The sequence below is a fragment of the Anarrhichthys ocellatus genome, unplaced genomic scaffold, assembly GCF_004355925.1.
Source record: "Anarrhichthys ocellatus isolate YVR2014 unplaced genomic scaffold, GSC_Weel_1.0 scaffold4, whole genome shotgun sequence".
NCBI lineage: Eukaryota > Metazoa > Chordata > Actinopteri > Perciformes > Anarhichadidae > Anarrhichthys > Anarrhichthys ocellatus.
Window position 1 is genome coordinate 9,121,464 of NW_022280034.1, and position 18,025 is coordinate 9,139,488.

Genomic DNA, 18,025 nt, shown 5'->3' on the forward strand with positions numbered 1-18,025 from the left:
CACACACACACACACACACACACACACACACACACACACACACACACGCACACACATACAATTAAATAAATAAATGAAGATTTTATATCTGGGCACAATAAAAGCACAATAAACACAGGCCATTTTTTTTAATAATAGGGAAAACCTAAAGGTAAGTTACAATATTCCACAGTCTCATTTGGAAAGAAGAAATAAGCATGGAGGTGGAATACGATTGTGCATATACTGTAAATGCTTTTAAAGGAATGGCTGAAGAATCAAAAGTCAGGCTTTTTGCAGATAAAAAGTTAAATGGCTTTTTTCTTTCCCTCTCCTTTCAGGTGAAACTTTCTCAGAAAACTTCAGTCACACAGAGAAATGTCAAACCTGCACAATATGCACAGGCCTACTTCGCATGAAGGCGCCTTGCACAGATTCCAACGACGCCACCTGTGTTTGCAACTATGGCTACTATATGAACTCTCTCTCTCAGCGGTGTGAACACTGCACCAAATGTCCTGAAGGCGAGGGTATGCTGCTCAGCTGTGAGCCTGACCATGACACGGTGTGTGAGCAGTGCACCGGGGACACCTACTCGGACCAGGAGAGTTCTCGGGAGCCCTGCATCCCCTGCGCTACCTGTGATGATTTGGAAGAGTTACAGCTCTGCACCTCCTTCACTGATACAGTTTGTCAAGGTAAGTCAATTAGCTCACAGATGTTCATAGTGAAGTGTACTTTAAGCCACAGTGTGCCAAATTAAGACCTTGAAAATTCCAAAACGGACCTTCACTTTCTCCCGGTTATACTACATTGGGTCTGTGTGCTGTTGACATGTTTACACATGTGTAGTCGGCTTGTACGCCACAATTTAAGGTTATATGTGGATCTCTGCATGGACACAAGGAGGTGACAACATGTTATGCAGACTCTTGCAACTTTGACATTTCGAGACATTTGGTCATTTGCTGTCTTGCCAACAGGGAGATGAGAAGATTGATACCACTTTCAAATATGTCGACATGATGCTACAGCCAGCAGCTGGTTTGCTTAGTTTAGCTTAGCACAAACACCGAGGGAAACAGCTAGCCTGGCTCTTAGATATCCTCATCACTTTTACAATATGGGCCCTTTTATAATAGGCCATTAAGTTTGATATGTTCAACATTTGTGACACTAAACTTGTGTAACGCAGACTTAAGAATAAGGCATTCATGGGATTGCTTTACATGATTTAGGAGGAAAAGTAAAATTCCTCAAAAACTGATTTATTCTTTTAACAAGACATTTGATTTATTATTTATTTTTCAGCTATTTAGCAAACGGCTGTGGGATGACCCTATCAAAACAGTGGTCAAGTTTATCATGAACGTCTGCGCAGAGCCAGTAAAGCTGAATGAAACAGTACATTGGCCAAGGTCACGATGGCCTGAATAGAGTCTGTGAGCACATATTCGCTGTCCAGCACTGTGCGGACAGCACGATGCACTGGACATCCACATTGTCAGCCACATAATCAGATCATCACAGTGCGACACTATAGACATTGTTGGCCCATTGACCCAAATGCCAGGCCAAAGCTCGTCTCATTGTCTTTACGGACTCATCCCTTCCACAGATACAAAGACCACACTCTTTCGATGTTGAGGGTTTAGTAGGAGGTCATATCTCTGAACTGAGCACTGGATTTCTTTTATATCATTGCACCCCCTGTGGGTATCACACTCCAAAACACAAATTCCTTACAACTGCAGTCACTGCTCATTCAAATGACCTGATGCATCACAGATCAAATCAACGCTTCTGTGAAATGACAATGAAAGGAGTGTGTTGATCAGCCATGCAGTCTGTTGGAGCAGCGGTTTGAAGCAGTTGTTATCACAGTGGTGAAGACAGAGTGAGTGTCAGGCTAAAGTGGGTCCTTTGTGCTTCTTTCATGATCCCGTTTGGCCTGTTGGGGCTTTCAGTTTAGCCCATGGGGCTAATTGAAGGAGCTTCTAATGGATAAAACAGATACAGATATATTTTTGTGACTTTTTCTCCCCGTTTTTGGCATCTATATGCTTTGCTTTAATTCATAAACTTCAGTCACATGGGAGGATTTATATTATTTAAAGGCTCTAAGGTCATGATCCTGAGCATATCAATGAGAGTTGGCAGCTTGAGCTTGGCAGAAACTGTACTGATTAAACCTTAACCGCACGACTTGATTTTATAATCAGGCTTCATTTTTAGGAGGATCATGACGCCAAATTAATTGCTTGAATGATCAACTATCCAGCTGTTGAACAAGCAGATACATTTCAGAAATGTTGGTCGTCTGTTTTACAGTTTGAGCAGTTCCCGGATCTGATTTCTCACATAACTGCTGTCAAAATTTCAAAATGCATAAACTGTAGAGCAGCATGTTGTAGTTTTTACTGAGAATGTGCTGTGATATTTGTAAAGCTGAACTTTGATGCAAAACATAAAGAGCATATGGTCCTCATTCATCTGCAGGTCTGTATTCTTTCTTTAACTTTACATCACTACAATGGTTGGGGTACGTGTTAGCTTAGTGCAAAGGCTAAAGGTGTTGGGAGGCGGCTAGCGTGCTAATGTTAGCCACTGGTAAGACTACAGTCAAAAATCAGCTGAGTTTAACAGCTTCATTGTGAAGATGGAACTTCTAACAGCAGACTTGCTGTATGTTAAACCACGGTTTCTCCTTTCATATTCCTACAGACGGTCAGTACAGAAAATTAGACATATGGGTGGAAGGTTGTCTAATGATGGAGCTGGGCTGAGTGATTAAAATGATCTTATGAGAAATGGAGCTAATTACTTTTGTGTTTGGTCAATGATGTATTCATTTTGTAATGAGTAATTGATGACATTTGTCATTACTCGTAGTCACCCACATCGTGACCGGTCAATTGAGCTCAATGTGAACATAGAAGTGGTACATGTTGGCCGTGCACATGATTAAAACATACAAGGTGAATAAATTGCAGTGTCTGCCCAGCTTTTAAAGAACAGAAAATGTTATTTGATAAGCAAAAGTGGACACAATATGTATGGATGTTTTTCTACCAAGTGCCCCGCTGCTGTAAAAACCATCTTCCATTGAGGATGACGCTTTAATGCAGCTTTATTCAGCTTGTGATTTGAAAGAGAAGTGTGTCGGATGGAGAGATGATTCATATAAGATCAAGATATAAGGAACCAGAGCTCCAATACAAAAACATCCTTTAGTGAACCCAGTGTAGTTTATGATGAATGTGAATTAGCTGTTATTCCAGGCACTGTGACACAGCTCATTGTGTATTAGCTTCATCATATGTTATTCCTCACTTTAACCCAATCATGTGGTCTTTATTTCTAATGTAATCTTTTTACCAAAGCACAAGTGTTATCAGCACTTACAAATCTGTAGTGCTGCCAGACGTCCATATCCATTAGTGTTGTGGAGTCAGGCGACATGAGCCTGAAGGATAAACGCAGTCAGGAGGGAGGAGGGAGACAGAGGAGAAGGCCACTGCCTGTGAAAAGACAAGTTGTAACTTGAGACATTGGATACATAGTTTAACTGAAGGTGGAGGGACCAGAATATCACCTTGACTAAACTGCAGGTTATCTTGAGAGTGAAAGCTGGATTTACCACTGTCATTGTTTGGATTATATTTGAGTTTAGGCCAGTGTTGAATTTTCCCCTTTATGTAAAAGCTCAGCTGCTATGTGGGGTGAAAATCCAATTTCCTCCCTCGCTTCCAAAGGGATTAGTGGTTTGTTTTGATTCTTATGTGAAAAAACAAACTCGCTCTCTTCATCTCTCTGATGGTAAAACATACTTCTACCGACCAGACTTCGTTACGCTAGACCCACAGAGTTGAGGGTCTAAAGGCAAGATGCTTATCTAAGCGTGATATGACTTCCACTCTCCTGCAGGCCGCGTAGCAAGGTCAGAGGTTGACGGTCATGTGAGGCTAGTATGTGGAGAGGGGTCTTCCCCTGGGGATGTGCACTGAACAACATGGCATAATCCCCACAATCCTTTCAGGGGTCACAACAACACTGAGACAAGTGAAGTTAAGTATCTACTGTGTTATCATAAATCAGCTAAGACAAACCAATACTGTATCGGTCAACTTTGTCTGCTAGAAATTATCTGTATGCAACTCATTTTGCAACTGAAAATACATTTTTTAAGAAAATGCAATGCCGTCCAGATTACATTGTCTGTTAACATAATCAGGAAATGTTAATTATCTGTAAAATACAACAGTAAAATGTTCCCTGCCATCGTATTTTTTTTTCCTTTATAATAGCTATGTTTAGGCAGTAATAGCACTAAGTTAAGTTTAGTAAAAGATCATCATCTTCATCTTGGTTTAATACAGAAAGAAGTTGGCAGTTCACGAGGCACGATGTGTTTATCAGATTTAACTGAAAATACAATCTTTCACCAATCTCAAGCTAAGAGCTCTTGATAAACTTAACCACATGCAGGACTCCCCGGCTTCACAGTCCTGAACAGTTTGTCACTATAACAGTATTGGAAAAAGAAGTGCATACGTTACAAATGCAATTTCAAGGAGACAGATATGAAGAAATGGAGTGCAGAGGGCAAGGCTGGGTATGAAACCTGTGTGTGATATGACTAATAATAGGATGGTTACGCGGTAATGACCCTCAATCCCATAGAGAGATTATATGAAAATGCACTATTAAGAGAAATGGCCAGCCAATGCTAACACACTGCGACCTGGCTGTTTCATATCCTGGTTAAAGAAAGTTCTATGAGCAATGCTTGAGTTTGACAGAGAAGTCGCTGTCTGCTCTTATCAGCCTGCGTTTTTGGCTACGAGCCCTCAAGGCGAGTGAGAAACAGAGGTTTTCACTCTTTGACTCTGTTCCTCTTAGGAGATTGTCTCCAGGATTGACTGCAGATATGTAGGTTGACCTATCACCCCAAAGTCTGGGACTCTGGTCCTGTGGCAGAAGGGGCAACAGGTTGAGGTTTGCAGCACGAATGCAATTATCATTCATGCACATACACGCACTGAAAGGAAGTTTAAAGGATTACTCAAATATGAGTCACAAAACACACACGCACACAGCTGTGTGGATGCAGACAGGCGCTGATACTGCTGCTCCTATGCACGGATTGAAATCAATAAAATGATTTATTGAACGTTACAGATCTGAGACAGCATATGAAAGGTCGAGAGCGGGTGCGGTTAAGAGGAAGCACAAAAGGGGGATGGGAGGTTGATTGGGCCAAGTGCATTTGGTTATTGAATTGATAGGTGAGTAGGAGGAGGGAGCTGTTTCCTTCCTGAGTTTGGTTTGACCCTAACGATCGACAGGCTGCCCTTCAGAAATCAGAAAGTGTAATCTGTTAACTACACCCATGCACAGCACTCAGGGCCAGGTCAGTTCAACGAAATCAAAACAGAAAGACAGAGGCAGAGAGAACATGGACCGATTGAAGGAGAAAAGGAGGGAAAGGGAATGGTGGGGAGGGGCTTTCTTTTCTTGATTTAGGTCAATAGACTGGTGCATGTGCAATTGACCATTAAATAAGCCCTGCCACCCTTAGTTACTGTTGCAATGTATGTTTTATAACTGCATGCGGTTTAAAATGATAAGAGTGGCATATTTACAAATAAAAATGTATTGTAATTTTTTAAACAATGGGTCCTTGATTTGCGATGGAGGTAGACAAAAGCAGGCTTTTGAGTCTTGATCAGTTTAGCCTGCTGAACTGTCTCCCGTTATTTAATCAGTGGATAGTTGAAATACGACATAATCGTATATCCTGTCACTCCACAAAGTATGAAATGCTTCCTACTATCCGTTACTGACGGTTACAGCAGACAAACAAACACTGTTTAATCCATTTCTTAAACTTTTGCTCTTGTATTTGTGGTTTTGCAAAGACTAAGAAGAAAGACACCACCTTCTGAACTTTCTTGAACCCATATCCTCCACTTAAACATGTGGATATTTCCAATGCCTAGTTATGTTTGCTAAGCTATGATTGGACAATTGCTGCCTGTGGGAGGGGCTTAGTGAATGGTCAATTTCAGCAAGCATCTGACAGACAGATAAAGAGAGGAAGACAAATGGGAAAAAATGATAAAGGGAAAAATGCCATCGACATTTCTGATTTCCTACGTCAAAAGCATTAACACATCAATAACTGTGATGAATGAACCAACCAGTCTGACTAAACAATTGACATTCTTTGTATTGCACAGTCATTCATTGTGTGGCTACAGCTTGGTCTCCACACATCTACTGACTTATATCTCGTCTGACTTGGGCTCTATGGCCACAGCTGACCTTCCCGCTTCAACCCTTCTGCTCCCTGCGAGACACAATACGAGCATTGTAACGATGAATGAAGATTTAAAGTCGACTGTGTCTCTTTCTCCGCTGCCAAACAAGAATCAACCCCTTGTGGCGATGACTCAGTCTCCTGAAGTCGCCTGTCATCCGAGGAATTTGCCCCTCGACATTCCAGATATGGATAAATATGAGGTGATTTGACATGAGTGGGCCAATCTGGTCCAAGGGTGACCACAACCTTTGCGCTTTCGCTCGTGCCGTTCATTCTTTGCCAAAAGTTTTGCTTGGGGAGTCAAGCTTTTGTCCTCGTGAGGATTTACAGTATGTGGAATTTGCTTTATCTCAGTGATAATCAAGTTTTTATCTACCATATCGTTCTGGAGCTGAATCACTGCAATGTGGCATAAAGAAGGAATTTTGTGTTGTTGGCTCATTTGAAGCATTATTTCTGTCACAGTGAAAGCTAGTTTTGTTGTTTTCTTCAATTCATGAGTAGACACATCATACAGATATGCCCTTTTCTAAATTTTCTGCTTAATCATGATTAAATACAAATAAATAAATCAATCAATCATATTCTTAATACATGCAGTCAACTGCATTATTACCAAATCGAGGGCACAAGGAAACAGTCAAACACAAATTTTCACAAGGCAAGTGGCAACTTATAATTGGTTTATTAACCATCAATAAAGACATTAGTTGTTAGAAAGTTGCACCAAGTATTGAAACAAAAAGATAAGCCATGTGAAGCAAATCCATAGGTAAACTGTACAACACTAAATAAATGACAATGAGAGCAGCACACAGGAAGGAGAATAGAGAGCTGCAGAAATGAAAGAGATGCAGAGAGCTTGAAAGAGCGGAGAGAGAGCGAACAGATGCTGAGCATGAGGCCTGATCGATAAAAGCGATGGAGTTACTCCTCTGCACTCTCCGGTTTCTCTGGTTGACCTCTACGAGTGCTGATCACATTCTGCCGCAGAACAGGCACACACACAAACACACACACACACACACACACACAAAAGCACAGGCGCGCACACATGTGCACCCCGTATAAATTCACAAACATACGCATTCAGAGGTGTGTTCAATCTAGAGCACGTGGGCAGAAGGATGAGATGGGTCATCTAAGGTATGAACCAAGCCAGAGGCCTCCAAGGAGAAAAGAGACAATTGGTGGATTAAAAGAAATCACAAGTAGTGAATGCAGATCAACAAAAAAGGGCAACAACATTCTTCATTTATCCCTTCACTTGCGCTTGTTGTAATAACATAAATACTTTAAATGTCCGTCATTGGTGAAGGCGTTTTGTTGGACAGGTCCTGGCAGCAGTCGTGACTGAGCTCAAGTCTAATGACATGTAATAAAAAAACAACTTGCTTGTGTGGGAAGCCCCTCCTTTTCCTTTCTGTTTAACACCAAAGTCAGCTATAAAGTATACAGTGTCGAAACAGCAGCAACACCTGGTTGCAAGAGGTTGGAATGACGAGTTAAAACTCAGGCGTGGCTGCTACAGAACACCCCACACATACACATAACACATTCACAAATTACACACACACACCCACTGTAGGCATATGTGAGAGCAACGAGTTGTTTCTATATAATTACACATCTAATGCTGGCAAGTACATGTGCCCGGATATCCAGTCACCCGTTAATCATTAACAGACAAAGCCGGGAAGAAAATTCCACTTATTTCGACGATAATCACAATAAACGGTTTGTTGACAGGGGTTACAGTTGGGTGAACCTGTCATTTTGACCGCTCCGCATCTCTCAATTTGTATGATCTTAATGACAAGCTACTGCCACATTTTGACCAGTTACACAGATCCTCCAAGTTTGCACTCCTAGAATTTGAAGAGGTCATATTTTAAAGCACTGTGAGGTTTAAGTATGGGCCTTATTTGGGTGTTGTGGATCCAGGTTAGAGTGTAGAAGAGCATTTCAGGACTTATTATAGAACATGTTATGGTCATCTTGATAAGGCACATAGACCTGAGATTTAACATGAGCATTCATGACATTAATTATGGTATTATAGATTTAACTGTAGAGGAAAATAGAAAACGAACAGTGATGCAAATAGAGCAATTTATCTTTCTATTGGACATGTTGCTGTCCAGTGAAAACCATGTAGCTCCAGAATGTAAATTCCTTGTTTTAAGCTTTGTGAAGATTATTCAGTAAAGTTTATTAAGAGAATTATCCAAACCCACAAAAGAGCATTTAATCTGAAAACCTTAAAAATCACCAAATTTGGATTTTTTTTCCTCACAAGCTTAGATGTCTGCACAATGTGTTGAATTATTTTCAATTTGTTAAATCAGTATGATCTGTACTGTTGAGCTGCATATCTCCCTTGAAAGTGATATATTTCTGTGCACTTTGGAAAGTGAATACATACATATATTTTGGTTTTAATAAATTATTTAATTTCTGATACGAGGAGATTTTTCTTCTCTTAAATACAAGATTATACAAGTAGCTTGTGACTTAAAGGTTACAGTATAAGGGAGTTGTTGCTGAGCTGACCATTCAAATGTCTCATCATGATAAATCTCCGACTGAGAGCAGCGGTCCAGTAACTACTGAGCTCTCTGCATTGTGGAAACAAGCTGAGCTCAGCAGGAGAATGTCACTCCCCTCTGAGGCCAGACCATTCAATGTAAAAGGTTGAGCGAGTGGTTCAGTAAATGCACTCAGGGCCCTGTTTTAACTGTTAATCATAGCGGGAGGGAGAGCAAAGTAATGTATAAAAGGAAGGATGGCTGGATGAGATAAATGGTTAATGAACAAAAGGAATAAAAGATATAACCAGGGACGGTTAGACAACAATGATGTTGTGTTTACCATCAGCAGAGCATTCAGGGGGAGGTAAAGAAGACGCAATGAGAGAAAAAAGGGACGTCCAAATGACCATAAGACTGACTGACAGAAAAGGAAATGCCTGGTAGGAGCGAGCTAAAGTGTAGCCAGCGGTAAAATGGATAGAGAGACGATTGAAGGATGAAGAGATGGGGAGGGGACTTTGTGCTGGACAAAGAAGATTTCAGTCAATGAAGGGTATCTGGTTTCAAGTGTGTGTGTGTGTGTGTGTGTGTGTGTGTGTGTGTGTGTGTGTGTGTGTGTGTGTGTGTGTGTTTATGGCGAGTATGTATGTATCTGTGTTTGTCTATAGGGGGATATTAAAGAGGATGGAAAGGAATTTGATATGCAACAGTGCATAGTCAGAAGTCCGTCTGCATGTATTTAGTGTTTCTATGGCACTTTATTTACAGATGTTAGCTCATCATATTGGTATTAAAAGTTACTCCCATTACTCGTTATTTAGTATTGCAATATATATATATATATATATATATATATATATATATATATACACACAGATATTTTTGCTTTATTAAACTTGTAATCAACCCCAACCCATGCTGACATCACTGGCCTTAGCTAGCCACTTGTAAGTAAGACGTGCTGTGCTGAGTGAGCTGAAAGCTCCTGGAGGTCAAAATATAAAGCTGGCTAAGCACTAATGCCAACAAGCACAACAAACGGGCAGTTATGACCGTTGTGTATACACTCAAAACTTATGAATACAGCAAATTTACTGGCCAAGTGTCACACATCAAATAAAGCTGGCACAGTGAAGTGGATTACCCTGCAGGGCAACATCTGTCCTGTTAGGCTTCAGAGAAATATGACACCAACATCATCTTTAGCATTATTTCTGGTGAAAAACATTAACAATGAGTAAATAATCAATGAGGTCAAGGATTAAGTGTGATGGACATCCAGCATAATACGTTCACAGGATGTTCTTTATATTGGTGTTACCATAAAGTACTTATCACAACAACAAAAGCACCACAGCTGCTCCATGCATCCATCTAAATAAGCTCTCATTAAAAATGTTTTCACCTCATTATTGAACAATGGCCACCTCACATTCAGCAGCTCTCCTGAAGTATGTAGAGCCCTCGGTAGCCAACATGATGATTTACTGTTGAGAGGATGTGAGTAACTGTAAGTAAGTGACAGGCGAGGATAGGTTTCCACATCCGCGGTGAGGAGCGAACATGTCTGCTTAGCGTTAATGGTCGGAGGAGAGTGGGCAGGACTGGATGGACATACTTGCTCCTACCAACGTCAATGGCTCCCTGGGGAGGAGGGGAATTGACGTTGGTAGGAGCAAGTGATGTAGGATGTAATGTGCGTGTTTGTGTTTGCAGCATGAGAGACATTTATGGTTACACTGGTTAAGGTTGGTTAGATGGGGGAAAAAAGCGATTTTGAAGAGCTTGAAAATGAATAATCCGACTAAATTTCCAATCATATCTTCAAGCTGACAATGTCCTGATCTGCAGGGTCTACAGTTTGTTCGGTTGCTAATATTTGACCTGAAAGATCTCTGAGCTGCCATTTTAAACTCTTAGAAATAAATGTCCTTTGATTTGATTAGAGATGAAGTCTCGTTCAGCTTATTGTTTTTGGTTTTACATGCCTAACTTTGACTATTTTGATTTATTCTCAAAGCTACTACAGTTTACGATGATACGTCTACCACGCCCTTTTGGGGAAACTTCACGCCCACCTATGACGACTTCCCACTAGACACCCCCCCACCAGAGGGGCCTAGAGACACCACCACCACCACCACCACTACAGGTGATTCCAAGGAGCCGATCTACCATCTGAACGACAAACTCATCCCCATCTACTGCTCCATCCTGGCAGCTGTTGTAGTCGGCCTCGTGGCCTTCATCATCTTCAAGAGGTGAGGACAGAGAAGAAGTGAAGTACGAAACAAAATTGAAAGCACACAACTAAAAAATAGTGCATCATGGTGCCTGGCGACCCACTTCTGGATTACAATATTGAAGTTCTGAGTTGACCTCTTTTTTTTTTTTTTGCTCAAACAAGCATGACAGATCTCATATTCTTAATAATCTTGCTATCCATCAGATTTATCTATCTTTGTCTGCTGATCAAAGCAAAAAATTATAATCATATTAATAAAAAATATTTTGAAATTCAACATCTGATGGTTAGAGAAAGAGATTTGATGCTCATTACAAATACATATGGACAACAAAATCCAATCAGATTTTAATTTTCGCAGCTTCATATTTAATGAAATCATCTGCTGCTTTTCTGGATGAGAGCACACTGACTGTTGTCCTGTGGGTCACAATATGGTCTGTTTACCCTCTTCTCATCTATGTGAGACCCATGATTCCCTCATAATGCCTGCACAGACAGCCCAGCGTTAACTGTTACATTTTTAATGTACAATATGTTTATCCAGCTATGTTGTATGGCAAGGCAGTGTTGCAAGTCTATACATTTAGGCCATTCAAGACAGATCAGAGCACAAGTGGGCAAACACAGAAACTGACTTTCTGGCTTTTCCATAGATTACCCTTTAGTTAGAACTATAATCAATGTTTCTATATTTACAACAGATCATATGATTACTTGTATGTTAAAGGGGACACACATAATGATGAACCCACAGAGCATTATCACCCTCCCCTCAGCTCTCATTCAGCTCCTTAAGCTCATTTTGGGGTTTTACGAGGGCAACTATACTCTTTTGATTCATTCTCAACACTCTAATTAGAGTTGTTTTTGGCAGCAGCCAGCAGCTGTTTTCAGCAAAAGAAATATGATATACTACCTAACCAGCACCAAACCACAAGTAGACAACGCTAGCGACTAGCTGGTGAACATCATGGAGCATTCAGCAGCTAAAAAGCTAGATATTTCCCTCAGGAGTTGGAGGAGACCAAAAATGTGAACATGATTTTTGGAATTACATTAATAAGGTGGCCAAAAACCCAGCTCAAATGAAATGCTAATGTTGCTTCATATCTGATGGATGTGCAAATGTTGATTCACTTTCACTCAGGTGGAACAGCTGCAAGCAGAACAAGCAAGGAGCCAATAACTGCACAGCCAACCAGAACCAGACGCCGTCACCTGAAGGAGAGAAGCTGCACAGTGACAGTGGCATTTCTGTGGACACCCAAAGTCTGCAGGAGCAGCAGGGCCAGACTCAGGCACAGACTGGTAACACGCTAATACTTGTACCTTAACAGAAGCCACTCCCTTAATGCTTCCTTTAATCATTAATCAAACTATTGCACTTAAATTGGGCATAAGCACGTTCAGCACAAAAGTCAATGTTTGTCTGGCGCTGAATTCCTCTGGTATGGAGTTTCTTCTAATCCACAATAATGTGTGATGGGTTACTGTGAATGTAAACACAGACTGCACCTTAAATTGTTCCCCCGCGCCAGTCAAAAGTGAAGACTTTTTAAACTTACTGTAGCAAATCAGCAAACCAGGATTACAACGCTGGCAGAGCAACAGTGTTTGTTTTTTTTTGGCAGCATGTGCTCCTGACAGTTTCCAGTCCAGCCCTGACAAACCAGTTTGAGAGAATTCACGACTTTTAAAACCACATGCTTGCCCAGATTATGTTAAAGGAAGAAAACAAAGTGGTGCAAGTAGGAGAAAATAGCTTTTAGCAGTCTCCTCTCTGGGTTTGCACAGTATCTTAAAGGGGCAATAGTTGAGATGTGTGGGGGCATTTTTGGGGCCTAAATTATCACTTCCGTTGACTTCTGTTGACAGTCAGACGGTGTGTGGACAAAGAAGCATCTTTCCCTTAGATTGTCTGCAATGATGTTTTAATGGACCTGGTCAGCCAGAGAGGCTATTTTTATCACTCCATCACTTCCTTTTCACAAGTTATTGCAGCCAATTGAAAAGCTCAATTGATGAAATAATTCAAAGTTTTGTTAAAAGATACATGTAATTAGATTTAGCATTCTTTTAACATTACATCAAGCTAAATATATGAAAGTAATACAAATTCAAATAAATGAAATGACATGAACTTTTTTCCTCTGCAGTTGTCACCATGGATGAAGAGCCTTGTTTGCTCCTTCCTCTCCAAACCAGAGAGAAAGTGGAGAAGCTTCTGTTCAGTGGCAACGAAGGAGACTGCAAACACATGGAGGACAGCGACTGGTGCAACCTGGCGGGCCTCCTAGGATACAAGGAGGAGCGGATCGCCACCTTCCAGCAGGAAGAGCATCCTGTCCGCGCGCTCCTGTCTGACTGGGCGAGCAAGGACTGCGCCAGCATCGACTCTCTGTGCACTGCGCTGCGCAAGATCAACCGTGACGACATCGCCCAGAGTCTGGTGCTAAGCCCGAGTGCTACGAAGCCCAACGCCACTTCTGTAGTGTGATTGAGGCTCATCCGTGAGCAAACCACCTTAACCTTAATATTCTTCCATGGCCTCCCGCACTCCACATAATTCATGCCAGAACCGCTTTCAGCATGAAGCCAGCAGTCAAATACCATAAGTCCTGAAGAATCATTTAGTGTTTAATCAAGGGAGAAGAAAGGGAGAGGCCAGAAATTAGACAAAAACTGAATATCGACGACCTAATCAAGCCAAAAACCCTTCATGTAACCATCAGGCTGTGCTTGTAATCATTCATGCTCACATTTTAAAACCCACACAATTCAAAGCCTATGTGGAAGGAAACTGTCTATAATCACTTCGCTTTTGAGCCTGTAAATCCACCTGCCTTTCCACATTATTTGACATCCAGTTTACCGTTCTCCGACTTTATTAATCATAGAGGAGCAGCGGGCTTTGAATTCAATTTATTGTGGATATCTGGCTCTTTCATTCCCAAAACTTGATCCTCTGCATCTTTATTCTTAAACATTCATAGTCAATTTGTCCCATACTTATAGCATTCATAAGCCAGTGTTGTATCTTTAAATTTTACAAACTTTACAAATCTATGCTACCAAAGAGGAGTAAACGTCTCAAGAGCATACCTGAAAAGCGACATTATTTACATGCCATGTTAGACTATTTGAATTTAAGTTGTCAAATGACTTGTGTCTGCCACTGCTGTCCAATGATGCCTAAATACCACAGAGTATCTGGATCTTTGCAGACATGACAACCTGAGGAAGGATGCTTGGACGCTTTTCAAACGAACCCGTTCTCTTTTTAGCAGCAAACAAAAGTCCATTTACTCTTATTTTAAATGTGTATTACATTCAAGACATTGGGCTGCAGCACATGGAATCTCAACTGTGCTATAAGAACTTGACTTCGCCAACGAGTTGGTCTGTGGGGCAGGTCATTGACCGAGGCAACACGAGACACTGTTCTATGTGCTCAGGCCTATCTGCATAACACAGGGGCTCCCACACAGACTCACTCATCCTGACCCAGAAAACGGGACAGACATGAAATTCAACTATGTACAGTATGTAAATAGGCAGACGAGTGAACACACCATACACATACATACATACACACACACCTACAGTATGTAACAATGCATGTACTATTCAAACAAACACACACAGAGATCATGTAAACATTTACATAAGTATTCATTGTAGAAGACAGAAACACAGAAAACTTCAGATCCTGCCATATTCTGAATAGAACACTATCATGAGGGGACCATATATTGTTTAATGTCATTATTAATAGCCTCTGTGTCTTTAAAAAGAATGTCTAAAATCCATATAATTTGCAATGTGTGCTCTAGATGGTGAAATGCTACCTTAACAGTAAACAGCATGCATAGCAACTCATTGTCAGCCAGTGCACAGATACCAAGAAAAACACATACAGAATAATCAGGATGCAAAACAAAAATCCAGGGTTTTCTATAATGTTTTGCTTATTTTCTCAGGGTATCTTGAATGATTGTGTTACTGCATCAATATTACACTTCTTATTGCACCCTCTATAGACACTGTGTTTATCCAAAGCAGTGGCTCTTGCAACTGGCAATCCTTTAAACAGGTGAATAAGAAGGGGAAACGGGCCAGAGAATAAAGAAAAGGGGTGTCTTGTTTCCTCATTGTTTGCAACAATGACCTCTGGATAAAAGGCAAGTCAGTGGAGACATAAGTCAAAGGATGTGGGATGATCGGAGCGAGGGAAAGCGGAAAAGTTTTGGATTACTTAAATGTAAAGGTGGAACCCAGGATTCTGCGTTTGCATTAATCAGCTTGTTTAAGCATGCATTGTGTTGTGCTGCACCCATTTGGTTTGAATTTGTCAAATTCACACCATATTATTATGCTGCCAACTGAGGACCACTAGCCCCTTTTTGTTTGCTTTCTTTTTTGGGGAACATTTTTGAAGGAGCAAATAGTTTACTTTGCTAAACTTAAATCACCAACTTCATCTGTTACTTTGAGGTACAGATTGTACATTGTTACTAACCACTAGCATAAAAAGCATCATGCTGCAGTGTTACTTTAAATGAAGGTATTCTCACTCCACTGTCTAAGGATTGTTGTATTTTTATTCCTCAATAACAACTGCAAATGGTATTATGTTTATCCTATTGTCCTATAGATTCTAGTACTCGAATGTGTAATTTTGTCTGTTTTGCATCCCAAGTGCCTGGGGACTATTTCAGGTGTCCGCTGATGTTGTACATTTGTTGTTTTTAGCTGTTTTTGTAAGTATATTTTCTTTAGTTGTCGTTTTTTAACTTGTAAGTAATTTGACTTTTTCTAGTTTTTATTTTAGTTAAAGCCTAGACGGCTCTACTGTACAATATCTTTGTGAACGGGACGTTTTTACAATATCAATGCTGTTCTAGTTTAAAAGGGTACGAAGGTCAAAGGGATAGGTGCCTTTGTGAGGTAGGAAACTTTTAACAAAGTATTCACCACCAGGTGTAGCCTATTAATATAAAGACTGAACATGAATAGGGAACACAAATTTACATTCCTTTAAGGCTAATCAGATCTGGAAAGGCTGTAATTGTCCATTTGGAAAAACACCAGCTGCCACCAAACTCAACTATACAACATTATAGTACACTGCGGTGTGAGGGCCCTGTACAGTGAGTCAATCATTTTGCAGTTTGACATTTTTGGAAATATGCTTATTAGCTTGTTTTGCAGAGTTAGCAGACACACTCTAATATGTGTATGTTCAATATAATGACTACAGCCAGCAGCCACTTAGCTTAGCATAAAGACTGGAAACAGGAGAAACGAGCTGTTTCCAGTCTTTATGTTAAGCTACGCTAACTGTCTGCCGGCTGTAGCCGTATATTTATTAAACAGACAGACTATTTGAAGAGTTACACAATACTAAATATGAGGGTTGAGGAAACTTTGCAGATGTTTTCAATATTAGCCTACCACATATTACCTTCACTAAAAAAGCCCTTCTTTCATTGTACTAGAACTTCGTCAACACTATCTTCAGGGTTGTGAATTGTGACTGAAAATGGAAGTGTTTTCCTTGGACAGTATTTGTTTAGTTTGATAGATATGAGAGGTTTAATTGAGTTAACAGTGATATGGAATTGCCTGTACAGTAAACCCAACTGAAGGTGAACATGTCATGATATTGCACTTGAGAGTAACAAAGTAGTACTGCAGATAGGGGGTTGAGGGTGGATCCCCCATCCACCCTCAAACCCCTATCTGCAAGGTTTTTTAAAAGGCCCTGGTAATGTAGTTCATGGTAAGACTGACAGTGCACCAGGATTTAATTGTACAGATCTGAGAAATACTGAATATTCCTTGTATACTAATACTGTACTATACTTAATGTGAATTTGCAAAATTCCTACATCAGACAAGCAGTAACCAATAATAAAGCTCTTAAAACCACTTAAACCCTGTGTTGATCCAGTAATGCACACACAAACAAATAAGATTGCATGCACTTGCATCTTCACGAACATGTGCTCAGTCTTAACACAACATGTCTTGCTAAATTATTAAAACTCAACTGAAATGTTATTTTCATGCTTAGTTTGAATTGTATTCAAGTTCAAATACAAGTGTTAGAATAAAATGTCATTATAAAATAGACATTGTTGTAATAAAATAAAAAATAACCAATAAAACTAATTTCTTAAATTATTTAGAATGTATTGGTTCATAGGCCTATGTATTACAGAATTTATTCATTGGAGTATTTATTTCATAATTACTTATTCCATGGATACAGTATGCCCTGGATTCTTATGTATTTTGCCCTCAGGATGGAGAAGGTCTGTGCATTTTCCTCAAGAGCCACTAAAGTCCTTCTGACATGTAATCCAAGCCAAATGAGACAGACTGATTACTGGAAGCCTCAACAGTTGCACCCCAAAGAGGGATTGAAGAGGAAAGGGGTTCTAAAAAGGGGGCAAAGTAGGATTGACTAGTTCCTTTTTAGCTTCACTAAACTGACTGCATGAGTTATGGCATTGTGTGTGGTCAATGTGGCAACGGCAATACAATACTATAATAATAGAAATCAACAGCCTGTCAAAGCAATTAGACTTCCTCTGGTGAGTGATATGGAAAGGTAATGGTGCATGAAATGACACACGCTGGCACTCTGGCTCTAACTGGTTTCATATTTTTATGTCACTGTGGGCTCAAGTCAATGGTGGAGTTACAAATGTGAAAATATTGTGACGAATTTGTATATTCTATGGTCAAATAGTAAATATTTTTACTGTTGGCATTCATATATGTGACAAGGTAAGACTTTACTGGCCACCAGAGGGGAAATTGAGCAAGACATAAAACAGTCTTAAGAGGTAGGAAACATATATAGAACTGTTATAAATAATAAATACAACAAATTGAAAAGCTGTATGCATTAAAATACTTCATGAAGTTATCGAT

General features: G+C 40.2%; 1 protein-coding gene across 1 annotated transcript in view; it reads left to right on the forward strand.

The window, feature by feature from the left end:
* The window catches only part of ngfrb (nerve growth factor receptor b), a 25,879-nt gene extending 8,616 nt beyond the window's left edge, over positions 1–17,263 (forward strand). Inside the window, exons 3-6 of the mRNA XM_031843644.1 lie at positions 321–677; positions 10,856–11,096; positions 12,231–12,391; positions 13,240–17,263. Of these exons, the coding sequence (XP_031699504.1) occupies positions 321–677; positions 10,856–11,096; positions 12,231–12,391; positions 13,240–13,580 (1,100 nt within the window). The 3' untranslated portion in view covers positions 13,581–17,263. The remainder of the gene's footprint in view (positions 1–320; positions 678–10,855; positions 11,097–12,230; positions 12,392–13,239) is intronic.
* The last annotated feature ends 762 nt before the right edge of the window (positions 17,264–18,025 follow it).